At 53.8% G+C, this 26,504-nt stretch overlaps 1 protein-coding gene across 1 annotated transcript in view; it reads left to right on the forward strand.

Annotated features, from left to right (window-relative positions):
- The window catches only part of RASSF2 (Ras association domain family member 2), a 38,501-nt gene extending 16,515 nt beyond the window's left edge, over positions 1 to 21,986 (forward strand). The window contains 13 exon segments of the mRNA XM_062203904.1: positions 648 to 757; positions 4,065 to 4,140; positions 6,087 to 6,090; positions 6,536 to 6,684; positions 9,219 to 9,306; positions 10,905 to 10,964; positions 10,967 to 11,064; positions 11,813 to 11,914; positions 14,860 to 14,881; positions 14,884 to 14,910; positions 15,358 to 15,479; positions 16,644 to 16,741; positions 18,804 to 21,986. Of these exon segments, the coding sequence (XP_062059888.1) occupies positions 678 to 757; positions 4,065 to 4,140; positions 6,087 to 6,090; positions 6,536 to 6,684; positions 9,219 to 9,306; positions 10,905 to 10,964; positions 10,967 to 11,064; positions 11,813 to 11,914; positions 14,860 to 14,881; positions 14,884 to 14,910; positions 15,358 to 15,479; positions 16,644 to 16,741; positions 18,804 to 18,873 (996 nt within the window). The 5' untranslated portion in view covers positions 648 to 677 and the 3' untranslated portion in view covers positions 18,874 to 21,986.
- Positions 21,987 to 26,504: the final 4,518 nt, after the last annotated feature.

Here is a 26,504-nt window from a genome sequence, read left to right on the forward strand (position 1 = left end):
TGCCGCCCCGTGTACGTGTATTTTAAACAAAACTGGACTCAGAGTTTTGTAACTTGTGTTGTCATTTTCCAGGTCATTACATTGCCTTTCACGCAGTCCTATTTTTGTGATGGCCATCATATGTGCTGTGATTTTTGGCACCCAGCTAGACGAGGTGTCTTTAAAAAGTGCACGGACAGTGCACGTTATGAAAAAACTTTGCATGGCGTTCAGGGCTTTCCACATGCAAAAATAAGCTAACCTTTTAATTCTGTGTCTCCCGAACTTTCTGAAGTTGCTATTTGGGTATTTTGGTGATTTGCCCATCTTCAGGATCCCGGAGTAGGATCGGAGCTGTCCCCATGAAGGTCCCATGGGGAGGGGACTGCCGGTCGCCCTTGGGAACAGCTGAGCCTCTGTGTTCTCTGAGGCTGGGGCATCTGTTCTCTTCCCTTTGGGTGTTTTGTTTTCAGAGGCAGCAGCCAGCAGAGTGGTGTCTCACCAGCCCAGCGTCAGCGTTGGGCAGTGTGAGCTGCTGGCCTGGGGGACAGGGATGGAAAGCCACGGGGCCCAATTCTGTGAGCTCCACCTTACCCATTCTCTGAGGTTCTGCCAAGGTCCCAAGGATGCACCTGACCATCTCCTCTGTCTTCATCTTTTGTATGCAGGCCTCTTTCTGATGAGAAGAGCAAAGAAGGATGGACTACACTCCCCAAACTTCCCTCGTCCCATGTGGACAAGATAAATACATTTCAAGTAAGACTTTTGCGATCATGCTGTGTCCCCAGCGGCCACTCCCTTGAAGGGGACGGGGGCGTTGGGGGTGAGTGGAAGCCACTGTCAGAGGGGCCATCCTGTGTATATCAGAGAGCCTGGGATCTTGTGGTGTGGACAAGAAGCCAAGCACTGAACTTGGGCCAGCGAGTGCATCAGCGTGGCTGCTGCTGTGGATGAAGCCACGTCCCGACTCCACCCCCACCCCCACCACCAAGCAGGGAAGCCTGGCCTGGGGAGTGAATGTGAAGGCAGAGGTCAAGACCTTTGCGGGTGGGGGGTGGTTCTAAGGAGGTGCAGTCCTGGAAGGCTTCCAGGAGGAGGAGCTGGCTGGTGGCTGCTTGCTGTGGTCTGAATGCTTTGCGTCTCTCGAGGTCCCTGAGTTGAAACCTGGCTCCCAAGGTAGTGGTCTTAAGAGATGGTACTTTTTGGACGTGCCTGGGTCCTGACCATGGCCCTTCTGCCACGTGGGGTCTGGCCTTTACCAGGCACTGAACCACTGGCACTTTGACCTTGAACTTTTCTACATCCTGGACTGGGTTCTGCTGGGTGGAGGCCTCCAGGTCTGTGCACTTTGTTAGAAGCAGCTGGGATGGCCTGAGATGCAGCTCCGTGTCCAGCCTGAGGTCCCCCAGGGGCCCCAGCGTGCTTGTCCCTGGGCTAAACTCAGCTCAGGTGCCCACTGCATAGAGGGGGCGGGCTCACTGCTTTTCACGCGCTGACGTCTCTTGAACTCAGACTTGCACTACAGTGAGGGGGTTGACCCAGACGGTCTTTTCGAATGATAAGGTTGAGGGTATGTTTTGATGTCTGGCATGGGATTTAACATATTGGTTACTTTGCTTTTTTGCTTTTTTAAGTTACAGTTTTTAGCTAGTGTTTTTCTTTTAGATTTTTAAAAAATTTATTTATTTGAGAGGCAGAGTTACAGAGAGAGAGGGAGAGACAGAGAGAGAGGTCGTCCATCTGCTGGTTCCTCCATTGGTTGCAATGGCTGGAGCTGCACCAATCCATAGCCAGGAGCCAGGAGCTTCTTCTGGGTCTCCCACATGGGTGCAGGGGCCCAAGCACTTGGGCCATCTTCTACTGCTTTCCCAGGCCATAGCAGAGAGCTGGGTCAAAAGAGGAGGACGTGAACTGGCGCCCATATGGATTCCTGTGCCGCGGGCGGAGGCTTAGCCTGCCACGCCACAGCACTGGCCATTGGTCAGTGCTAACACACACACACACCCAAGCAGATAGCAGCTCCACCGGCACGCAGAGATAAACAAGCACACTTCATTCCTAGGCCAGCTTCCTCCCTTCTTCTGCTCCTGACCTTGGGAAGGCTTCCACCCCAACTTAGAAACAAGCTTAGTTAACAGACGAAGGCCTCTGGCACACCACTGCCGGCACGGGTTTAAACCCTGGCAGGCTTTCGCTTAGGGCATTTGGAGTCAGTCACGCTGCTCACTAATTCCTTTTGGCTTGTTCACCGTTACCCCAGTGCGGCTAGGTTGTACCTGTCAGGAGTTTCTTGGCTGGTGGTTTGTGACTGCTGGCACCATCCACATTCTGGGTTTGCAAGGCCTGAGCTCGGCCCCTTCTCACCCGCGCACAGGCAGAAGCCACAGCAGCCCCTGTGTCAGTCTGTGTTCTGTTGCTGGAGCAGAACGCCTGAGGCCGGGAACATCTCTGACGCAAAGGGCGCGTTAGCTCACTGTTGTGGAAGTTCAAGGTTGCGTGGTGCTGACGTGAGCGTGGGTTCTGCTGGGGCCCTGATGGCAGGCGGGTATCTGCGTGGCAGGGACACGTGTAAGAGGGAGTGATCACATCACCACACGGGAAGCCAGCACGTGACTCAGGGTCCAGGTCAGCCTTTCCTAACAACTCACCTGCATGAAGACCAAATGAGGGCCCCAGGGCCACCCTAATCCCAGCAGGGACTGGGCTCCTGGGGCCCGAGGCCCCCATCCTCCTCCCTACCACACTGCAGCCCGGGCCTCCAGTGCACGGACCCCTGGGGACAAACCCCAGGCCTGCAGTGCAGAAACCACTTGCTTCACGTGTTCTCAGTCCACGAGGGATTTCCCCCATCAGAAATGGCGTGCGGGATCCTCTCTGGCCACATCCGGTCCAGCTGGGCCTCCCACCCAGCACGGCCATCTGAAACCCGTACCTGGTAGTGCTTGAGGCCTGATACCAGACTTGTGATGTGGCGTTTCCAAGGTTTTTTTTTTTTTTAATTTTTAAAATTTTTATTTTTCATTCTTTTTTTTTTTTTAAGATTTATTTATGTATTTGAAAGGCAGAGTTACACAGAGAGGAGGAGAGAGAGATCTGATGGTTCATTCCCCAAATGGCCGCACTGGCCAGGGGCTGGGCCAGGCCAGAGCCAGGAGCTTCATCAGGTCTCCTATGTGGGTGCAGAGGCCCAAGAACTTGGGCCATCTTCTGCTGCTTTCCCAAGCCATAGCAGGGAGCTGGATTGGAAGTGGAGCGGCCAGACACCAACTAGCACCCATGTGAGATGCTGGTGTCTCAGGTATTGGCTTTACCCACTATGCCACAAAGCCGGCCCCCTCGTTTAAATTTTTATAAACTGAAAAAGAACATCACCCAGGCCCAGAAGCCCCTCACCCCGCTGCTTGTCACAGCTCCCCACGGGAGACCCTATCCCAAATCCTAACTCTGCATTTTTGGTCTTTACATAACTGAAACCATAGAATGGCCCGTGAGCTTCCTCCATGCTGTCTCCGTAGTTCATAGAACGGCCTCTGAGCTTCCTCTACCCTGTGTCTCCGTAGTTCATTCACATGCGTGCCATGTCACTGACCGCGGCTCCCTTTACTTACCCATTGCCCTGCAGGTGGCAGCTGGTGGGTTGCTAAGCACAGGAGAAGGTCACGTCTCTGGAGCCCTGTCAGTGCGGTTCAGATCTCTTGCTTTCACTCTTCTGAAAAGCCCAGAAGTTCTGAGTCCTGCAAAGGCCTATGGGGTCGTCCGCCCCTCGCTTACAGTGCCCTTGACGGCACAGAGGCCTGGGAGAGGTGCCATGGCCTGTCCCCCCGCCTGGGGGAGGTATTGCTGGGGATGCTACTTCTGTTCAGTCTGTTCCCAGTGGCGTTACACTTGACCTTGGTCCTGGGGGGCAGGCGGTGATGGGGGGTGGGGTGATGGAATGCTGTGGGTATTTGGGAGGGGGTGCACACACATGTAGACGGACACTCAAAGTGGGGTGACAGAGGCCTGGACAGAGGTGAGAAAGGAAAGATTTCATTCTAACTGGTGTCACGCGGGCTGGTTACACCTGTTGTATTTCCCGCACTAAGGAATGAACTTCTCCTGCACCTCAAGACCTACAACTTGTACTACCAGGGCCAGAACCTGCAGCTCCGGCACCGAGAGGTACGGCGCCCCCAAGGGAAGGCTGGGAGGCTGTGCTGGGGACGCCCTGTCTCTGTGTCTCCTGGCTCTAAGGGACCCTGAGCTCCCTCTGCCATAGAGACCGGCCCCTTCCTCATTTCTGGTGTTAGCCAGGCCCCAGGGGTTCTTGGGAAGGAGGCCCCAGGCATGGATTCATCCTGAAAAGGAGGAGTGTTAGTGTTCAGAGACTCCCTCTGGAAGTGCAGCTAGGCGGGTGTGGCTCCTGAGGGAGGGCTTCAGGGACCTCACCTGGTGCCCTGTGCACACCTCTGAGCAGGGACCTGAGCGAGCCGTAGAAAGTCCTGGTGGTGACCCTGGGCCGTCCCCCCGCCTGTGGCCATCTGCGGGCTGCCTTCTTGGAATGCCCTCTGGTACCCACCTGACTCTTCCCATCCCCGGCCTGAAGCTAAGTTTACCCATCCCGTATCCATTTCTGCAAAGCCTGCTATCAGATAGATGTGAGTTATAAAGCCACCTGGTAGGGTAACTTATACTCAAGTGTTCTTGACTGATAAGAAGGTATGTGAGTACCCTTCAAGACAGACTTCCGGGTTATCAAACTGTGGTAACTTAATCACACGAAGGGATAGCAGATGGTGGAATTTCAGCTCCCAAGACAGGCTGGGTAAGACAGTGTGTGGGGTGCAGTAGCCTTTTCTGTATGCCTCAAACCGCGCCAGGTAGGCCAAGTCTATTTTGGGTTAGACTCTGCCCTCCAGTCCTGCGGTAGGACCAGCCTGAAGGCTGTATTTCACTCTCTGTTTACGTAAAACCCATCTTGCCAGGATCCCCAGTGTTCTGAATTGTTCTGTTCCCCTCCTGCCCTCGTATGTCCTCGCCTTCCCCACGAGGCTTGTCCTGGAGCCCAGCTGGCTTGTTATTGAGCAGGTGTCACGTTCACCCATGGGGCTTGTCCTAAGATGTGCCCGTGGCCCGGGTCTGACGCTCCTGGACCCTGCCACAAAGCCTGGGTTCCCGTAGGTTTGTCCGAGGCTGGGAAAGGAGGCCTGACCCTGTTAGGCCCTGTCCTCTAGTCATTGCTGTTTGTTTGTTTAAAGGTTAATTTTTTATTTATTTGAAGACAGAGTTACAGACAGGGAAGGAGACAGAGAGAGAAGGAAAGAGAGAGAGGGAGAGAGAGAGAGAGAGAGGGAGGGAGGGAGAGAAAGGGAAAGGTCTTCCATTTATAGGTTTATTTCCCAAATGGCCGCAACAGCTGGGGCTGGGCAAGTCCTAAGCCAGGAAACAGGAACTCCATCTGGGTCTCCTACCTGGATGGCAGGACCCAAGGACTTGGGCCATCTTCTGCTGCCTTCCAGGCACATTAGCGGGGAGCTGATCAGAGTGGAGTAGCCAGGACTCAAACCCATTCTCATATGGGCTACTGGCATTGCAGATAACTGCTTAACCAGCTGTACCGCGACACCAGCCCCCAAGTTCTTCTATACCTTGGTGGTTGGGCCATGAGCAAGATTTTGCTTCTTAGTCAGCTTTCCTGGGGTAGGTCCTATGGAACAAATCCTCAGAGTTTCATGAGTACAGGGTGCCGTGCTCATGAACGAAACCCACTTCTTTGGGGTAGAGCATGTAAATGCCCCACACGAACCCCTTATTAGTCATCGCCTTGGAGTATGGATTCGAATTCTACAGGCTCCTTTTTTTCTCTGCCTCTTGGAGCGCTGTCCTGTGGCTCGTGAGCTTATTGTAAGCACCGGGCGTCCTGTGCTTATGAAATCTGATGAATGCCGCCTCTCCGAGCTCACCGGCACTTGACACCCTTTTAAGGAAACAGTGCACGTAGCAGAGGAGCCAGTGGTTCTGTAGAATAAACTTGGGGAAATACTGCCTTAAGCCTCCTTCACCCAGCAGGTTCGAGTGCTAGATACTTGTTATAGCTAAAGACATGGTTTTCTAGAGTAGGGAGCGAGGAAAGTAGCCCAGTTCAAGAATTCACTTCCTTACCCTGTAAATACATACAATTATGTGTCAGTTAAAAATTTAAAATCATTTCAGAGACATTTAATGATGCTATAGTTACAAGTATTTGAAAAAAAAGATTCACTCTTGCTTCTGTGGCAGGGCAAGTCTCACTTTAAAAGACGAGTTCTGGCTCCTTTGAAGTCGCTAATGTAGAACCCACAGAAGACGTGTCTGCTGTTTGCACGGGTGCATGTGAGCTTGGCACCAGCCCGTGTGCTGACCAGTGAGGTCAGGGCCGGGGCTCGCGGCAGGTTCCAGGCATGTGTGAGTGCAGTTCATGGCCTGTGAGTGCAGTGGGGGCGCACCCAGCTGGGACCGCACAAAGCGTGCATCCTCTGTGCCCTCCACGCGTATCGGGGCTCACCAGGCCAACGGGTACTTGCTCTGTGGGCAGGAGAAGATGAGTTCATCGTGGAGGGGCTGCTGAACATCTCGTGGGGGCTGCGCCGGCCCATCCGGCTGCAGATGCAGGATGACAACGAGCGCCTGCGCCCCCCTCCGTCCTCTTCCTCCTGGCACTCCGGCCTGCAACTTGGGGGCTCAGGGGTGAGTGGGGCTGGGCGGGGCTGGGAGGTGCGGGGGTGGTGGGGCGTTCTCCATGTCCCCTAGCAGGTAAATGCCAGCTGCTTCTAGCCGCCCGGATCTGGCCTCAGTTCCAGCACCCTCACTGCCCCTGCTTTGGGCTTAGGCATTTGTTGGGGTGACTGGGCCTCCCGTGCTGTTGCCACAGTGGCTAAGCGAGGTCAGGTTGAGCAGGGGAAGCACTGAGTCAGGGAGAATTCTGCATCTCTTCAGGTGTTGCCAGTGACAAGCTAGGCAGGTGTCAGACCGCTTCCTCCCCACTGGGACCACCCCTCCTAGAGCGGCTCCGCCCTGGGGACATGGAGGGCTTGACCCTTGTGTGGACAACAGGCATAGTCAGACGCTGTCTAGAGCCAGCCACGTGAGCGCAGCCAGGGCTCTGCTCTCTCAGGCCACACTGGAGCTGATCTGGTGAGGTGGTCAGGAACATGCGGGGAGGGGACCCCTTGGCCAGGTCCCTATGGGAAGGTCTGTGAAGGGCCCATTCTTCCCATCCACCCCCGCCCTCTGTGGCCAGCTGAGGAGTGGCCCCTGGCGAGGCCCTGGGACCCAGTGCCTGGCCCTGCTCTCTCCGGGAACTTGCTGATGTTGGCTGCCTTCGGGCTGGAGCCTGGGTGGAGCGTGCCGGCCCCTCAGTCAAAACCACAGTGGTGTTTGTTCTGACTACAGTGAAAACCAAGCCTCTCTGTTGGCCGCGTGGAACATTTTGTTGAACTCCACGGCCAAATCCCTCTCTTTTCTACGATCGAGAGAAACCTACAGGGAGACCACACCCTGGGGCCGAACTGCTTCCTTTCAGTTTATGGAGGAGGCACTGAGGCACCAGACGCCCGGTCACGGTTCTTCGGTTTCGTCTAACTTGGCTTTGCTTTCAGCGCTTCGCTGCCGTATTTGATTTTCCACGCCGTGACCTCGACCCCCAGAATCCGTTACATTCCGTTCCCTCCAGGAGATGGTTTTTGGCTCTCTGCTTGACCCGGTGGCCTTCGGCTGGGCCTGCCGCGGGGGCTTCCTCTGCACGCTCATTTTCCTCTCTTTTCTCTGTAGCATCCCTACCTTGGAACCCATAAATGCCTTGAGCGAATTTGCAGGGAAGGCAATAATGTGGTCCCAGGTGCCAGCTATGATACAGCACGTGCCTGGACCAGTTTTTGGCTGCAGCAAGAGGAGAGGGCTTTGGACAGGTTGTAGGAGTGGCCACTATGGGTACAAGTGTTTGTCACTCCCAAGAGCCCTGACCACATCTATTCTGGGGCTCAGAAGTCCGAGGTTATGGAAGAAGTATTTTTTTTTAAAACATTTATTTGTTTATTTGAAAGGTAAGTTACAGAAAGAGTGAGAGAAAGAGAGAAAGGTCTTCCATCGCTGGTTCACTCCCCAAATGGCTTCAGTGGCCAAAGCTGGGCCAATCCAAAGCCAGGAGCCAGGAGTTTCTCCCAGGTCTCCCATGTGGGTACAGGGGCCCAAGCACTTGGGCCATCCTCTGTTGCTTTCCCAGGCCAGAAGCAGGGGAGCTGGATCAGAAGAGGAGCAGCTGGGACATGAACCGGTGCCCATATGGGATGCCAGTGCCACAGGCAGAGATCTAACCTATTATGCCACAGCCCCAGCCCCAGAAAGAGCCTTTAAAAGTTGATGGAAGATGTGTGTGATGAACAAATGACCCATGATTTCAAAAACATTTTTGCACCAAAATAGTCCTATCTTGTGATGCCATTTTCTGTGAACTTGAACTATGGTAGAACGTTCTTTCAGATTTTCCGTTTTAATTTTCCTCCCTTAAGCGCTCCTCCCTGGAGCATGAGGCTTATTGCTGCTGTGTCCCAGGGAGCCCCGCCTCCTTTGCCCCACGGGGTGGTCCTCATTGACCAGGCGTGATTTTTCGGGCGCCAGATCCTCTGTTGATTTGGGGTGTATGTCTCTGAGCTGCTCCTGTGGTCCTTTGTGGCTTCAGGGGAGTTGCTTGCCGGCTGTCACAGTGCGTGCAGGTCGGCTGTCTGCCTTGTGGCCCTTGCTTGCAGTGTAGCTGAGGACCATGTCCTTGCGATGCCGGAGCGCTGCACGCTGCCCTGGGCCTGCTGGTGCCTGGTCTGGTACCTCGCCACTCCCTGTAGACCCAGCAGCCCTGCACGAGCTCCTCTCCAACATAAACAATCCTGAATAGCATCCTGTCCTGAGGAACAAATAGCCATTATTTGGGTTTTCCAAACAAGCCGTAGAGCCCGTATGTGTCTTAGAAACCGAGCGCAGGCAACACATGGGTTTTGTCCTCGCCTTCTCTGTTCTGGGCTGATGAATTGGGTGCCTGTGTTGCTCCAGATGCTGGGAGGGAATTTCGCTCCCCAGGAGCCTGCCCTCCTACCCAGTGCACAGCCTGGGAGCCGGGCCAGCATCTAGTGACACAAGCAAAGCACGCCCTGGCAGGAGTGGGGCGAGGGGAGGGAAGGGCTCCCGTGTAGGGCTAAACCGGTGCCCCTTTGCTTTGTCTCTGCCCCCAGCACCATCCTGAGCCCCTCACCATGCCCAACATTCAGATCTCAGAGGTGGACGCCCCAGCCGAGAGCGAGCAGGCACTGAGCCCCACAGGTACGGGCGTGGTGGGCGGCACCTCTGGGAGGACCAGCTGCAGGGAGACCCCTGTGCCGGGGGCTGGAGAGCTGCGGCTTCTCTGTGATATGTACAATTCGCTTGGCCCAGGATTCACAAAGTATTAAGAGGAAAGAATGGAAAAGTTCCCACTTCATCCTCCCAATATTGAGTTTCCTCTCCCCAGGAGCAACCTGACCAAATCTCCTGAAATATTCCATGCAAATACTTGGCACAAACACCAGCGCCCTGACACACCCCTGCGGCTGGCTGTAGCTGCTTCTCTCTCCCTTTTTATACAAGTGGTGTACTTTTTTTTTTTTTTTGAGAAAATACTATTCTTTTTATTAAAAAACATTTATTGGAGACAGACAAGACCCACCCCCCCACTACCCCCCCACAGATCTCCCATCCTCTAGTTCACTCTCCAAATGCCTGCAACAGCTGGGCTGGGTGAGGCCGAAACCAGGAGCCAGGAGATGCAGTTCTGGTCTCCCATGTGGTTGGCAGGGACTCAACTACTTGAGACATCATTGTAGCCTTCCAGGGTGCACATTTGTTTTTAAAAAAAGATTTTATTTATTTATTTGAAAGACAGAGATACAGAGAGAGAAGGAAAGAGAGAGACAGAGATCTTACCATCCACTGGTTCCCTCCCTAGATGGCTACAGCAGCCAGGGCTGGGCCAGGCTGAAGCCAGGAGCCAGGAGTGAAGAACTCCATCTTGGTCTCCCACATGGGTGTCAGAGGCCCAAGCACTTGGGCCAGCTTCTGTGCTTTCCAGGTGCATTAGCAGAGTGGAAGCAGCTGGACTTGAACTAACACTCATCTGGGGGGCCCATGTTGCAGGCAGTGTCTTAACCCACTGCACCCCAATGCCAGCCCCGCCTCGCCCCAGCACTTTTCTTGTGGTAAAGTACACAGAACATTTCCAGTCCAAACCGCTCTGAAGCAGGCAGTTCAGTGGGATTAGACACACTCATTGTGTTGTGCAGCCATCACCACCATCCTTCTCCAGAACTCTGTAAGACGGAAATGCTGCCCCCATTAAACGATAATGCCCCGTGGCCCCCAGCCCTTGGCAACTGCCATGCTACTTTCTGGGTGCAATTTTGACTTTCCCTAAGGGCTGTGCGTAAGCGGCGTTGTGTAGGGTTTGTCTTCTTGCAAACTGGCTTATTTCACGAAGTATAACGTCCTCAAGGCTCATGCCACGTTGCAGCAGGTGCAACAGCCTTCGACCATGCTTCTCCCCTGCCAGGCGCTGTGCTAAGTACTATTCGTGTGATCACTCATTGAGACCCTCCCGACAGTCCTGTGGGTGCTTGTTATTAACGGCCATCGTATAGATGAGAGAACTTAGGCACAGAGAGGCTGGAGACACTGGGCAGTGGTGGAGCTGGGATTGGAAACCCGAGGAGTCTGGCTCCGAAGTCTGTGTGCTGAGCCTTTTCACTCTATTACTTCCCAGTAAATGCTTCTTCCCCAGCTCAAAATACTGTTTTTAAAGTAGGTTTTCTGGAGGCAGTAGGTGTGGTAGCAGTGGCAGAAGGGATTGTGGGCAAGCAGTGCCCACTCATTTCCCTCTTCCCTCCCAGACTCCAGGGGCCTGAAGCCCCTGCAGGAAGACACCCCTCAGCTGATGCGCACGCGCAGTGACGTGGAGTGCGTCGCCGTGGCAACGTGAGGACGCCCAGCGACCAGCGGCGAATCAGACGCCACCGCTTCTCCATCAATGGGCATTTCTACAACCACAAGGTAGCGTGGTGAAGGGTGGGGATGCGGAAGGGATAGCCTCCGGGGAGGGGTCGGACCCTTCCTTGGGCAGCTGCAGCCAACGTCTCCTGCGGGACTCACAGGCAGCCACGTGTTTGTGGCTCAGTCTTGGGGTTGTGGCTATGCACTTGGCTGGGAGCTCCGTCAGGGGGTCCCCCAGGTGGGCGTGACTTCAGTGAGGCTGGACCGAGCACCCCCTGCTGTGCCCTGGAAGGTCACTGAGCAGAGCTCCTGACCTTGCACCCTGGGTGAGTCTCCGTCTTCCGTGGCACATCTAGCTTTCCCCTAGGTTAAGGGCTGACCTCAAAGCAGGGCAGCAGCTCTCAGATGTGGGGGTGTCAGCATCCCACCCAGGCCATCCCAAGCTGGCTCACCCCTCCTTTCCTCCTGCTGCCCCCAAAGCACGTGTGTGGTGGGAGAGGGCTCAGTGACCCCCTGGTGGAGAACCCCAGGGGCGGGGAGTTTGTGCTTGTTTGGCTTGGATGAAGGGCCATGGTTTTCTGAGTCCATGCCCACCTCCGAGCCCAGTGCCATAAGCTTCCTGGGAGAGACGAACTGAAGAGAGCAGACCTGGGACAGTGTTGCTTCTGCCACGTCCTCACGCCAGGCCCCCCACGGGCCTCTCAGGGAGCCGGTTTGGAGGACTCTAGTCACTGTGCCCACCTGTGGCACAGTGGGAGCTGTGTCCTTGTCCTCACTCCCGCCCTGAGCTGGGCCCCTCTCTCTGCAGACGTCCGTGTTCACGCCTGCCTACGGCTCCGTCACCAACGTCCGCATCAATAGCACCATGACCACGCCACAGGTGCTGAAGCTGCTCCTCAACAAATTTAAGGCAAGTTCCCTGGGGACGCAGCAGGGGGCAGGGTCCCACATGCAGCTTGGGGGCCACTAGGGTGGTGGTGGTGAGGGATCTGGAGACCATGTAGGTTTTTTTTTTGGGGGGGGTGTGCCAGGCAGAGTTTGGCTTCTTTAGACACCCCCATACTCAAGGTCAGACCCACAGCATCAGCCTCACCTGGGAGCTTGTTGGAAAGCAGATTCTCAGGCCACAACCTAGAGATGCTGAGTCAGCAAGTCCAAGGGTGTGGCCATGGGACCTGTTGGCAGGCCTGCAGGGAACTCTGGCACCCACCAAAGTGCGAGAAGCTTCAGCCCTCGGGGCCGTGGGGGCTCCGGTAGAAGGTCTCAGGCCCTGACCACTGGTTTTGGGCTCAGGGCACACATTAACCTCGGGAACAGAGTTAGGGAAATTCCTCTGTACAATGTTGTTTAAATAGACGTGCAAATGGCAGTGGGTGCACATCTTTAAGATCCTGTTGCTCTGTGTTTTTCATAATCCCCCTGTGATTCTTTTTTTTTTTTTTTTTGACAGGCAGAGTGGACAGTGAGAGAGAGACAGAGAGAAAGGTCTTCCTTTTGCCGTTGGTTCACCCTTCAATGGCCGCTGCGGCCGGCGTACCGCGCTGATCCAATGGCAGGAGCCAGGTGCTTCTCCTGGTCTCCCATGGGGACAGGGCCCAAGCACTTGGGCCATCCTCCACTGCACTCCCTGGCCACAGCAGAGAGCTGGCCTGGAAGAGGGGCAACCGGGACAGGATCGGTGCCCCGATCGGGACTAGAACCCGGTGTGCCGGCGCCGCAAGGTGGAGGATTAGCCTAGTGAGCCGCGGCGCCGGCTAAATTCTTTTTTTTAAGATTTATGTGTTTATTTGAAATTCAGATTTATACAGAGAGAGAAGGAGAGGCAGAGAGAGAGAGAGAGAGAGAGAGAGAGAGAGAGAGGTCTTCATCCGCTGGTTCACTCCCCAATTGGCTGCAATAGCCAGAACTGTGCTGATCTGAAGCCAGGAGCCAGGAGCTTCTTCCAGGTCTCCCACGCGGGTACAGGGGCCCAAGTACTTGGGCCATCTTTTACTGCTTTCCCAGGCCATAGCAGAGAGCTGAATCAGAAGAGGAGCAGCTGGGACAGGAACCAGCGCTCATATGGGAAGCCGGTGGCTGGCGCCGTGGCTTAACTGGCTAATCTTCCACCTTGCGGCGCCGGCACACCGGGTTCTAGTCCCGGTTGGGGCACCGGATTCTATCCCGGTTGCCCCTCTTCCAGGCCAGCTCTCTGCTATGGCCCGGGAAGGCAGTGGAGGATGGCCCAAGTCCTTGGGCCCTGCACCCCATGGGGACCAGGAGAAGCACCTGGCTCCTGGCTTTGGATCAGCGAGATGCGCCAGCCACAGTGGCCATTGGAGGGTGAAACAACGGCAAAAAGGAAGACCTTTCTCTCTGTCTCTCTCTCTCTCACTATCCACTCTGCCTGTCAAAAAAAAAAAAAAAAAAAAAGAAAAGAAAAAAGGAAGCCGGTGCTGCAGGTGGGAATGTTACCACCACTACACCACAGCACTGGCCCCAGATAAATTAAAATTAAGTAAGCAAAACAATCCTTTTTTTTATTTGAAGTTCGATTTTAGAGCCTTTCACATTTCAGTTTTAGAGTAGGGATGCTCACATCAGTAAAATCTATGCAAATATTCTAAGTCCAAAAACCCTCAATCTGAGATGTCTCAGTCCCAAGCACTTCAACAGGCATTATCTCAGTATTTTTTTAAAGATTTATTTGTTTATTTGAAAGGCAGGAATTAATGGGGAGTGGGGGAGACACACACACACACACAGTGGGGGAGAGAGAGAGAGAGAAAAGGAGGGAGGGAGGTGGGAGGGAGGGAGGGAACTTCCAGCCACTGGTTCATTCCCCAAATGGCTGCAACAGCTGGAGCCAGGCCAAAGTCAGAAGCCAGGAGCTCATCTATGTCTCTATGTAGATGCAGTGGGTCCAAGTACTTGGACCATCTTCTACTGCTTTCCAAGGTGCATTAGCAGGGAGCAGCTAGGACTCAAACCATCTCACCCATATGGATGCTGGTGTTGCAGGCAGTGGTCTAACCCACCGTCAGCCAGCCCTGTCTACTACTATTGATGTGAGAATCCGCCTGTCCATCTCATCACTTTATTTTTTGTTAAAGATTTATGTTTATTTGAAAAGAGGATGTGTGTGTGTGTGTGTGTGTGAGAGAGAGAGAGACAGAGAGAGAGAGAGAGAGATCTTTCAGGTTCACTTCTTAAATGGGACTGGGCCAGGCTGAATCCAGGAATCTGGAACTCCATCTAGGCCTCCCACGTACCTGGGCCATCTTCTGCTGCCTTCTCAGGTGCATAAGCAGGGAGCTGGAGCAGAAGCAGAGCAGGGGCCGGCGCCATGACTCACTTGGTTAATCCTCTGCCTGTGGCGCTGGCATCCCACATGGGCGCCAGGTTCTAGTCCTGGCTGCTCCTCTTCAGTCCAGCTCTCTGCTGTGACCCGGGAGTGCAGTGGAGGATGGACCAAGTGCTTGGGCCCTGCACCCGCGTGGGAGACCAAGAGCAAGCACCTGGCTCCTGGCTTCGGATCAGCGCAGTTCCAGCCGTAGCGGCTAGTTGGGGAGTGAACCAACGAAGGAAGACCTTTCTCTGTCTCTCTCTCTCACTGTTTAACTCTGTCAAATAAATAAAAAAAAAAAAAAAGTAGAGCAGCTGGGTCTCGAACTGGTGTTCCAGTATGGGATGCCGGCATCACAGGCAGCAGCTTAGCCCATTGTACCACAGCCCAGGCCCCATGTCACCACTTCTGAGAGCCGTAAATAAACAAATCCAGAATTGACTCAGCTTTTGCAATGTTATGGAGGGATGGGCTCCAAGCTGCAATGCGTAAATCTGTGCTTTCAACCAGCTTCTTTTGCTCCTGGTCAGATTGAGAACTCCGCGGAGGAGTTTGCTTGTACGTGGTCCATACCAGCGGCGGTGAGTCTGAAGAACACAGTGGCCCTTCGACACTTTTAATTAACTCAAAACACCAAGTGCCTCTGCCTCCTTCGCTTGTTGCTTGGGTCTTGGAACTCGACACTGTTTTCTGCTTCCAAAGCTGGTGGGGCTGGTGGGCTGAGGCCGCTGGGGAGAGGCCCAGACGGGCAGCAAGCAACTCGGACACCCAGCTGCCAGTCGAAAAAAGAGCTGACTTATCCAAGAGACTGCTCGAGCCAGCTCCTGCCAAGGGGCATCTACCAAAGCCATAGAGGCATGGTGGTCCAGCTGGGAGGAGGGGCGCGGGAGGGGCTGCTGTTACTACCCTGTTTAATAGTGCATTACGAACCGGTCTCCTGATTACGTGGCCGCATGCCTTACAGCGTGCGGTCAGCCTGGGCCCCTGCCTTGAGCCCACTCACGGCTGCTGCCGGCTCTGTGTTACAGAGAAACAGAAGCTCAAGGCCACCGACTACCCTCTGATCGCCCGGATCCTCCAGGGCCCCTGCGAGCAGGTTGCCAAGGTGTTCCTGATGGAGAAGGACCAGGTGGAGGAAGTCACCTACGACGTGAGTCCCCTGGGGCTCGGGGGGTCAGTCCCAGAAGGGTGGCGACTTGCTGGGTCCTGCAGTTGAGGGCGGGGCAGGGGGAGGAGGCGGCTCAGCAGGACTTTTTGGCCAAGGACCAGGCCCCTTTTCCTGCCATTCCTGAAGGCAGTTGAGGGCGCGCCCGTGGGAGCTGTTGAAGTGCTCACGCAGAGATTGCTAGAGGGAGAGAGGGGCTCCATTTCTCACGCCTTTCCCGGATAGTGTTAGAAGGTTCAGAAGTTTCTGAAGACAGTCTCTTTGCAACATCAATAAGGTGGCAGGGATGTTACCTTAAGCATTAGTCAGCGTTGGTAACAATAACACACACACACACACACACATAAGGGTAGCACCTTACACAGCCAATAGGCACTGTTTTTGCTTATCGATTCTGCAGGCTGGGGACAGTGGCTCTGCTGTTGGAGGTGGGCTGGCTTCAGGTGTGCACTGTGTGTCCTGTTCAGAGAGCAGGCTCAGGGGCCAGTGGCTGCTGGGCTGTGCTCCTGATGTGGACGGCTACAGCACAAGAAACCAGGCCAGACCCTGCTAGACCCCTGAGCCCAGCATTGGCGAACCTTAAGTCTGCACCCTGCGATTGGCCAAACCCAGTCACATAGCCACTCCCAGCGTTGATGGGGTGGAGCCATGTACTCACCTCTGGGGAAGCGTTGATAAAGTTGGGACTGGAGGGAGATTCTGGTTGTGGGGAGGGGATGGTTCCACTCCTTTGCAGGCACCCCACAGCCTCTCAGAAGCAAGTCCACATTTGGGGATGCCTCTTTTGAGAGCTAAGACACAAATGGCCATTCTGAACGGTGTGATTCCCTTCGGGAAGTACAGAGATATTTTTGAAACGTCCTGGGTTCAATGTTTTCTCTGCATCACCGTATCAAGAGAAAGTGCTTTTCTGCGGACTGGCTAGGTGAGATGCAAAATGAGAGGTTATGAGATGGAGCCACGTAAATGAGGCGCGGGCATCCTGCGGACTTGGTGCCAGCCCCGAGAGGAAGGCGGCTCAGCTCCTGCCCTGCAGGAAATCCTGCGTCCAGCAGAAATGCGGATTTCACAGGCCTTGTATGAGCCAGGTGGCCAGGGGGCTTGCGAGGCTGCTGGGAGAGAGTGCCCAGCTCACTGCTTCCTCCACAGGTGGCCCAGTACATCAAGTTTGAGATGCCTGTGCTTAAAAGTTTCATTCAGAAGCTCCAAGAAGAAGAAGACCGGGAGGTAAAGAAGCTGATGCGCAGGTGAGTGCGGCCTGCCAGCACTGGCCCGGCTTCTCCTGCATCTCAGGGGGCTGCCCAGGGGCCAGCCTGCACCTCCCATGGGGCCAGGAAACCACACACCCGTTGGTCTCTCTGCTTCTTGTGTCGGGCTTTCGTGTGGTTGTGGGATATCACCTTGGCCTTTGTCCCTCCTTCTAGGGAAAGTCTCTGGGGGGAGAAAAGTGTCAGTCTAGAATTCCTGGGGGGTCTAGATTTGGAAGTGGGGGAGGGGCAGGTGTTGGGCCCGGCAGTTAAGTTGCCGGTTAGGGTACCCGGGTGGCCCATCCAAGTCCCTGGGTGCAATTCTGGCTCTAGCTCCTGACTCCAGCTCCCCACCTGGAAGGCAGCAGGTGATGGCTCAAGTAATTGGGTCCCTGCCACCACATGGGAGAGCTGGATGGAGTTCCCTGCTCCTGGCTTCATCCTGGCCCAGCCCTGGCCATTGAAGGCATCTGGGGAGTGAGCCAGCAGATGGGAGTTCTCTCTTCTCTCTCTCTGCCCTCATTCTCTCTCTTCTCCCTACCCCCCACCCCCACCCCCATCTCTCTAATACATTTAAAAAATAAAAAGGTGAGCTGACTTCAAGCTGGTTTTCCGAGTGTATGATGAGGCTCGCAGCAGGTGAGGGGATTATCTACCAGGATGTGGGCAGAGTCTGGGGGAACCCAGGGACAGTGCCGTCCCTGCAGCCGCCCATGCCTGAAACCATGACAAGGCCTGCTCGTGGAGACCAGGCGTTCTGGAGTCTTTGAGAAGGAGGTGCATTGGTGGCGGAAGTCCAGAGCCAGCTCCTCCCAGAATCCCTTTCGCCTCCCTTCCTCCCTTCTTAACATTTCTCTTCTGGAACTCTCATTTGGGTTTAAAAACCAAGAACGTTCCTTTCAGGAGAGGATTTTATAATGCCTGCCACAGTTAGTTATAGAATAGACTGTATTTCACAAATATCATGAAAATCAACCGAATTTTTGAAAAGATTTATTTATTCAAAAGGCAAAGTTACAGAGAGGTAGAGGCAGAGAGAAAGAGAGAGAGAGAGAGATCTTCCATCCACTGGTTCATGACTGCAACAGCCAGAGCTGGGCTGATCTGAAGCCAGGAGCTTCTTCCTGGTCTCCCATGTAAGTGCAGGGGTCCAAGCACTTGGGCCATCTTCCACTACTCTCCCAGGCACATTAGCAGGGCGCTGGATCTGAAGTGGAGCAGCTGGGACTTCAACCGGCACCCATATGGGATTCTGGCACTGCAGGCAGCAGCTTTACCTGCTACACCACAGTGCTGGCCCCAGACTGAAGTATTTTTAATGACTGGAGAACAAAGCCAATGGTTGGTCATAGAATAGACTTCATAAATATAGTAAAATAGTTGACTTTTTTTTTTTACCACTGAAGAATAAAGCCAATGCTATATTTACTATTACCAGTAATAAGTAGTGTGATAGAGGCTAGCGTTTATTGAACACTTACTATGTCCTAAACTTTAAGAATGGCTTTTGCCATGCAGGGCAAAGCCCTAACCATAGGGTGTTTGTGCCCCGTAGCCCTGTGCACTGCCCACTCACGTGTCTGCAGGGCTGACTGTGGATCGGGGCTCCTGGGGAAGCAGAACTCACCCATGAGCTCTGTTCCTGTGGCTTCTGCCAAATGCAGACGCTGCCATAAGTTTGATCACGTGATGCTGCCATTTTGTAGCCCCCCAAAAGGTCAGAGAAGTTGGTGATCTCATGTGACCGACCTAGATAGAGGTCAGAGCTCAGTGCCCATAAAGTACTGCACACACTGCATGGGCACAGGAAGCTCAACCGTGGATCCCCCACGATTGTCGTCATTTGCACATTTTCCTTCTTCTTTCTCGAGACTTACCAACCATAGCCAAATGATCTCATTTGGATTTGGTTCCTTATTCCTTCTCAGGAACATAAGCAGCAAAGTGGCTAACGAGTAGGCCAGTGCTAGAAGCGAAGGGACAGTTACCTGGGTGGTCCCTCGGGTCACGCGGAGGGCTGTGTCGCTGCCTGCCCCCCGCTGCAGCTGTTTCTGGTCCGCAGATACACTGTGCTCCGGCTGATGATCCGGCAGAGGCTGGAAGAGATCGCTGAGACCCCAGCCACAATCTGAGCTGCAGGCAGCGGGGGATCCAGGCTCCCTCGGGGCTGCCGTGGACAGGAGAGCGCTCACAGGAAGCTGAGCACTTCCTTTCCATGGGAAACGCTAACCTTTTCAGCCCCTGACCACCCTCGTGTGCTCCGTGTGCTCCCCGGAGCAGGAAGAAGAAACCAGCAGACGACTCCCCTTCCCCGGATCCCTGCTCTTTTCTTTGACTTAGCAAGGACTTTTGATTTTTGTTCTAAGACCCAAACTGTGTGTGTGTGTGTGTGCGCGCGCGCATGCACATACATGTGTGCACAGGATATGTGTCTGTGTGCCTCCCTGATAATTTCACATACAGTTGAATTCCCAGCAGCCAGCTGTGAGGCTGGTGGAGGCGCCGCTGGCGGGCAGGGAATTCGGCGGAGTTGCTGACCTGAGCGACTTGGCGTTAAAGGAGAGCTCTCCCCTACCCCGTGCTAGGGAGCAGCCGCACGTGTCAGCCCGTGCCTCGAAGGTGGAGGGGCTCCTGCAGGCTCACCGTGCCGGGTATGTATGTGTTAGGAGAGATTCTCCCTGGATGTCTGTCTAGAAGGATGGGTGAATGTGAGATTGATCCCTGGAAATTAACAAAGGAACAGCCCCATACCCCTGGGGCAGGTGTCTTGGAAAGAAAAAGATGAACCATCAAGGGGTCGATGCAGTAAGCCCTTCTACACTGGGTATTCAGCTCACGTCAAGAAGGAAGGCGTGTGTGATGTTCTCTACGGAAGCCTGCCAAGAATACACTGTATCCCTGTCCCCAGCTCAAGGGGACGGGGACGTATGCGTTTCTCCCGGCATGCCACGCGGCCAGCCCCTGCCTTCCTGGAGTTGAAGGAAGGGTCTCCTGAAACAGTGCTCACTGGTGAGCATGTGGCACTGACTGGCTGGCTCATCCTGGGATGGTGGCCAGCAGGCTTCTGGGTTCCCTTTTAAGGGCTGAAGGGACGTGGAGAGGTGACAGGTGCCTTCCTGCCCGGCCCACTGCCACGTCTTCCCAGGACTCGCACTGCACCAGGAGCTGGGGCTGTGCCTTGTGCTTTCCAACCTCTGGATTCTTCCAAACTGCCCTCACCCTGCGTGTGGAATTGGACTCCAAGAATGAGGGCTCCTCTGAGCGGGGGCTCCAGGAAGCTCCTCAGAGCAGGGGCCTCTCCATCTCCAGCAGCCACCCAGGGCTCTTCACAGCCGACCCCGATGGAGGGGAAAGGAAAGGACCGACTGTCCTTCCCATCAGGAAGACTGCCGGGCAGCGGGCTCCGGGGTGACTGGTGCAGTTGGAGGAGGGACAGACAAGTGCTGCCTTGTGGAGGTCAAGCCAGGCAAGACCAGGATCTCCTGCAACAGGCGTCTCTCAGCCTTGCTGGGGGAGGGGAGCTCCCCATCTCCTCCGCACCCCCTGCTCCAAGGAAGGAGAGCCACTGGTCAGCTGTTCCTGCCCCGGACACCCTCCTGTGCCCCCTGCTTGTACCGGTGGCCTCCCCGCTGGCCTCCTTAGAAGGCTCACAGCCGTGGGCTCACTGCTGGCTTCCCAAAGCAGACCTGCTGCTCCCTGGTGCTCAGCCAGGGGTCTCCTAGCCAGCCTACCCCTCTGTGGGGACAGCACCACCAGCCCTGTGAGTCGTGTGGCATGGAAACCCAGAGGGGCTTAGTCTCAAGCATACACCTGTTAGCTTCTGCAGAGGGCACACGTCGGGGGACAAAGAGCAGAGGTCAGGGCTGGGACTTTTTTGTTATCAATGGGAAAGAGCAAGTTTATGAATGAAATGCCCCTCCTGGGCTTGGCATTTGGAGAACTTCTCCCATTGTTTTTATCTTGACTGTTCAAGGCCTTTGATGGCCCCAAGAATTCTCCCTAGGGGGCTGGAAGGCAGTGTCTCCAGCTAGCACATTACTAACCCCTAACTCTTACTGGAGGCCGATCGCCAGTTCCTGAAAATTCTAATTGGCACGCGGAAATGTTGCCAAACGCCCAGTTTGCCAGGTCACTTGGTGAGGAGGCAACACGAGGGAGGACTTGACTTTTCAAAGGTCAGGAGTGGGACTGGGGGGAGACACACCTTATGCAGCTGGGGCTCCAGAGCACAAGTGGTGGGCGTGTGGGTGGGGAGTTTGCTCACTGGCCTCCAGGGCGCTGCATTTCGACTGAGTTGAGGTTGAGGCAGCTAGTCGTGGGGTATCAGCCACCCAGCCACAAGAAAAACAGGGAGACCGAGGTCGAGAAATATTTCCACCTCTCCACTCTCCCTACAAAAAAAGCACACAACACTGTCTCCTAGGAACGGCTAGATACCCACATTTTATCTTCGTACCTGCAGTATGTAGCAACTCCACGCAAAACCATCTTGGCCAGAGTTCTCTCCTATGAGATTGGAGGGTTGTCAGGAGGGTGGAAGGAGAAAGGGCGGTAGAAGCTAGAAGAAGCTCTCTCAAACAACAAAAGCACAACAAGAAAAAACTCTCAACATTGTATTTCAAAGCTATGTGACATGGAGAACGTGGGGTCAGTTACACACACCTCCAAGAGGGAAACGACAAAACATGTTGGGAGTCTCTAAGCCACCCAGCTATGACGTCAGCAATGAGCCGGGAGGCAGAGGAGGCTGCCCTGAGCCTCTTGCTACGGCAGGCAGCACGGGCTGTTGAGTTGTAGCCTGGGGCCTAGGTGGTGAGATGGTGCGGTAGAAGCAAAGCCAGCCGTGGCACGCCACCTGCCGGACGGAATGGGACGCATTGGCCCTGTCTCTGGATGCGGGTCAAGAGACCCACAAGCTGTGAAAGAAAGGCCTCGGTTTACCCTTGGAAACATCCGGGTGCCTTGCAGACCCGTGTCCAGGATGATGCTCCCAGGGTGCAGTCGCTAGTGTCTTTGAAAAAGCCCCTGAGCACTGGGAAGCGTGCTTTTAAAAAAAAAAAATCCTAACTTGCCTTCCAGCCATGGTACCTGACCCCACTGGATGTTTGGTTCTGAACTTCAAGACAGCTGTTTCTCGGTGTCTTCATGTGGTCTGGCAGGGCCTCCTGTCGGGAGCTGTGCATTTCTGTAGCGTTTTGATGTGTGTGAACGCCCCTGCCCTAGATGTCAAAATAAAGCACTTTCCAAGGAGGAGCCCCCTGTGCGTGGGAGAGCCGGTGGGGATATGGGGGCGGGGCGGGAAGGTGAAGGTGCACCCGGGAGGCGCTGGATTTCTTGGCCCAGGGGCCCAGCTGCTGTTCCTCCTAAGTGACATGAGAACAGCCCCTTTGCGAAGCCAGGGGAAGCAGTGGGCACTGCCACTCAGGGAGGCTCGTTAGGACCCTGGGGCCGACTTCACCTAGAACCTGGGCTCCGGGCTGCCCCACAGGACTGTGGAGACCCGGGTGGGCTTGCCTTCGCTGGAGGCAGCTCCACAGGGCTGCCGGGGAAAAGTTTCAGACTAAGGCCCAAGTGCCACCTGCGGGGTGGAGAGGGTCTGATGGTTACCTCGGGGTGTCAGCCTGGCCCGGGCCACGGTTCCTAGCTATTTGGCCAAACACCAGTGTTGCTGTGCAGTTAACTTCTCAGGTGAGAGCCACGTCTAAGAAGAGACCCAGGGCCCCAGCGGAAGAAGGAACTCTGCCCCTGGGTCCCTCTGGACTCTACCTGTGAGGCAGTTCCTTAAATTCTCTCCCAGCCCACACGTGCACACACACACACACACTCACATACTGCTGGTTCTGTTTTGGGAGAACTCTCTGTAGCACGGAGGGGTAACAGAGTTGGTTCATAAAATTTGCATGTGTGATTGACAGTTGTCCTCTTAGGAAAGAAATCTACCCGTGGAGCATAAATAATGACCATTAGAATTTGGCTCTCGAAAAAGGTAGCAAGCAAGATAAGATTTTGAATGATGCCTTCCCGCCCCAAAGAGTGCTGAGAAAGAGAGAGGTGGATACATCACGTTTTAAAAACATTTATTTGGCCGGTGCCGCAGCTCACTAGGCTAATCCTCCGCCTGTGGCGCCGGCACCCCGGGTTCTAGTCCCGGTCAGGGCACCGGTTCTGTCCTGGTTGCTCCTCTTCCAGTCCAGCTCTCTGCTGTGGCCCGGGAAGGCAATGGAGGATGGCCCAAGTGCTTGGGCCCTGCACCCGCATGGGAGACCAGGGAGGAAACACCTGGCTCCTGGCTTTGGATCAGTGCAGCACGCCGGCCGTAGCAGCCATTTGCGGGGTGAACCAACGGAAGGAAGACCTTTCTCTCTGTCTCTGTCTCTCTCTCTCACTGTCTAAATCTGCCTGTCAAAAAAATTTAAAAACTAAAAAAAAAAAAACACATTTATTTGACAGGCAGAGTAACACAGAATGTCCATCCACTGGTTCGCTGTCCAAATGGCCACAATGGCTGGGGCTGGGCCAGGCTGAAGCCGGAAGGCAGGAACTCCATCCAGGTCTCCCACGTGGGTAGCAGGGTCCCAAGCCCTGGGGTTGTCATCTGCTGCTTTCCCAGGTGCAATATCATGAAGCTGGATTGGAAACAGAGCACCAGGATTCAAAATTGGCATTCTGCTATGGGGCACCGGGATCACAAGTGGCGGCTAACCCCGCCCCACCACCACAGCAGCCCCGGCGGTCACTGTCTCTCTTTAGTATTGTTTCAATTTCCTGCAGTTGCGGGTTTTAGCCCTTCACTGGCTGCATTGACTAAGTTGGTGACGTAGGTGAGCCGGCAGTGAACATGTCAGGCAGCGGGACTTTCCTGCTGAACACATCACGTGGATGTAGGTAACAGAGACGAAAGGTAAAACCTGTTTGGGTGTCACCAGAGCCCCGACCCAGGCAGCAAGAAGTTTGACTGAAATCCACCAGCACACATGATCACCTGCTGCTGAAGACAGCCAGCAGAGCTTGGCTTGCTCTGTGGAAACAGATTGTATGAAATCATTTGGCATTGTCTATTTTAGGTGATGGAGTTATTACTGAACGGGGCTTGCTGGCAGGACACGCCTGGGAAGTTCTGAATCCATTTGAATATGTTGCTGGGTTTTGAATACACACAAACTACGGAAGCCTGCCACTGGGTGACACTGACATCGCTATTTTTAAGACCATACAGAATAAAAGGCAGGACTTAGATTTAAGTCTAGAAATTATGCAAATATGTAAATTAGCTTTATGTAAGTAACGAAGTATACATATGTACATGATACTATAAATATATACACATGTAGGTGATATATGTTAAACAGTTGTAAAACTGTGGTCCCTTTGGGAGGGCGTAAATCTCTGTTTGAGACAGTCCCAGTTGGTCTCTGTTGTTCTGCTGTAATTATTGACAGCACTGCATTTGCTCCCCACATGTCCCAGTGTGGATGATGACTACGACCAGCCCACGTGTCACCCGAGGAGCAGCTCTGAACTGTGGGGCTAGGTTTCAAGCAGCAGCCATAAATGGAATGTAAATGTTCAGTTTAAACTTTACGATGGGGGCCGGCGCTGTGGTGTAGTGGGTTAACGCCCTGGCCTGAAGTGCCGGCATTCTACATGGGCACCGGTTCAAGACCCGGCTGCTCCACTTCTGATCCAGCTCTCTGCTGTGGCCTGGGAAAGCAGTAGAAGATGGCCCAGTCCTTGGGCCCCTGCACCCACATGGGAGACCCAGAAGAAGCTCCTGGCCATCTGGGGAGTGAACCATCGGATGGAAGATCTCTCTCTCTCTCTCTGCCTCTCCTCTCTCTGTGTAACTCTGACTTTCAAATAAATAAATCTTTTAAAAAAAAAAGCTTTAGGATGGGGAATCTAAACACATGTTTTGGTAGAATGCAAGATATATGGACATTTTATCAGTGTTTTGCAAACCGGGATTTAAAGATTTTTGTATCACAGCAAGACACATTTTTCATGGTGGTATTTTTAAACTGGATGCACTGGCATCAACATTTTGATTTTCCTTTTTTTAATTAAAAAATTTTATTTTTCCAGCTTTATTGGGGGACAGCTGGCCAGTGGAATTTGTCTATGTTCAAGGTGTACACCTGCTGGTTTAGTACACACATACATTGTGAAGTGATCGCCACAAGCACATTAACACAGCCGTCACCAACACAGCTACTGTTTCAGGTGGGTGGGGAGGTCGGGGGCAGGGACACTTAAGATCCACTCTCTTGGGGCCAGCACTGTGGCACAGCAGGTTAAACTGCCATCTGCAGTGCCAGCATCCCATGGGTGCCATTGGAGTCCCAGCTGCTCCACTTCCAATCCAGCTTCCTGCTAATGTGCCTGGGAAAGCAGCAGAAGATGGTGCTTGGGCCTCTGCCACTCCTGTGGGAGACCCAGGTGGAGTTCTGGGCTCCTGGTTTTGGCCTGGCCCAACCCAGGCCATTGCTGCCATTTGGGGAGTGAGCTAGCAGACAGAAGATCTCTCTCTTTCTGCAACTCTGACTTTCAAATATATATATATATATATTTATATAAAAATATATATATTTATATATATATAAAGTTTCTATACAACAAAGGAAACCATAAACAAAATGAAAAAATAACCTACAGGAAGGGAGAGAATATTTGCAACCATATACTTGATATGAGGTTGATGTCCAAAATAGGAGAGGACACAAAAGGTTCATGGGAAAATGTAATTAAATGAAAAGTTCACCTGGGGGATGGGCGTTTGGTGCGGCGGTTCAGTTGCGACACGGGATGCCTGCATCTCCATGACTGCCTGTGGAGGCGCTGGCTTCTCTTCCGATCCAGCTTCCTGCTAGCGCTCACCCTGGGAGGCAGGGGTGGTGGCCCACCTGGACGACATGGATGGAGTTCCTGACTCTGGGCTTCAGCATAGCAAGGCCATGGCTGTCGTGGGTATTTGAGAAGTGAACCAGCAGATGGAAAAATCTGTTTCTCTACTTTTCAAATGAATTTTTAAAAACTGATGTTTATTCGGTTTAAAAGCATTTTGAAATCTACAGTTTTCTTCATAGCACATGCTTTGCCAAGAACTTTTTGAAGACCCTGACATATATAAGGAACTCATACAACTCAAAAACTCCTAAATTGCGTGTCCTGTGCAAGTCACAGCCCCTCTCTGCTGTCCCAGGTGGCCCCGGCACAGCCATCTGGGGTTGCGGCACCAGGTTTGGGTATTTTGCAATGGCCCCCACTGACAGCACTGAGATTCAGGGATGGCAGCTGGTGCCAGAGCTTAGGGCAGAAAGATTGCGACAGCGTGGGGCTGTCTTGCCAGTGGGAAGTCATTATGTCTCAGCGATGTCTGGGGTATAATTTTGGGAAGAAACTGCTGATGAGAACTCCCACACATAGCAAACAGTGCATGTCTAGGGCTATAAAAAACCCTGAATCCAAAATATGCCCAAGGAAAGATCCTAAAAGGTGGGGCGTGTTTGAAAGACTGTATCGCTCAGCTTTAATTGTAAAAGTTCCTTAACTAAATTTTTGGTATAAACTAAGTCTTCACACACACACACACACACACACGTGCGCACACATACACATCCATTCAAGTTAGCCCAAAGTTCTTGAGCTAACTAAGCAAAGAGAGCAAACTCCAGGGTCCGTGACTCGTGAAAAGAAACCCGCAAGGGCAGGTGTTGGTGCAGCAGTTAAGTTTCCACTTGGGATCCCTGCAGTCCATCTCTGAGTG

This window comes from Lepus europaeus, chromosome 10 (assembly GCF_033115175.1).
Source record: "Lepus europaeus isolate LE1 chromosome 10, mLepTim1.pri, whole genome shotgun sequence".
Taxonomy (NCBI): Eukaryota; Metazoa; Chordata; class Mammalia; order Lagomorpha; family Leporidae; genus Lepus; species Lepus europaeus.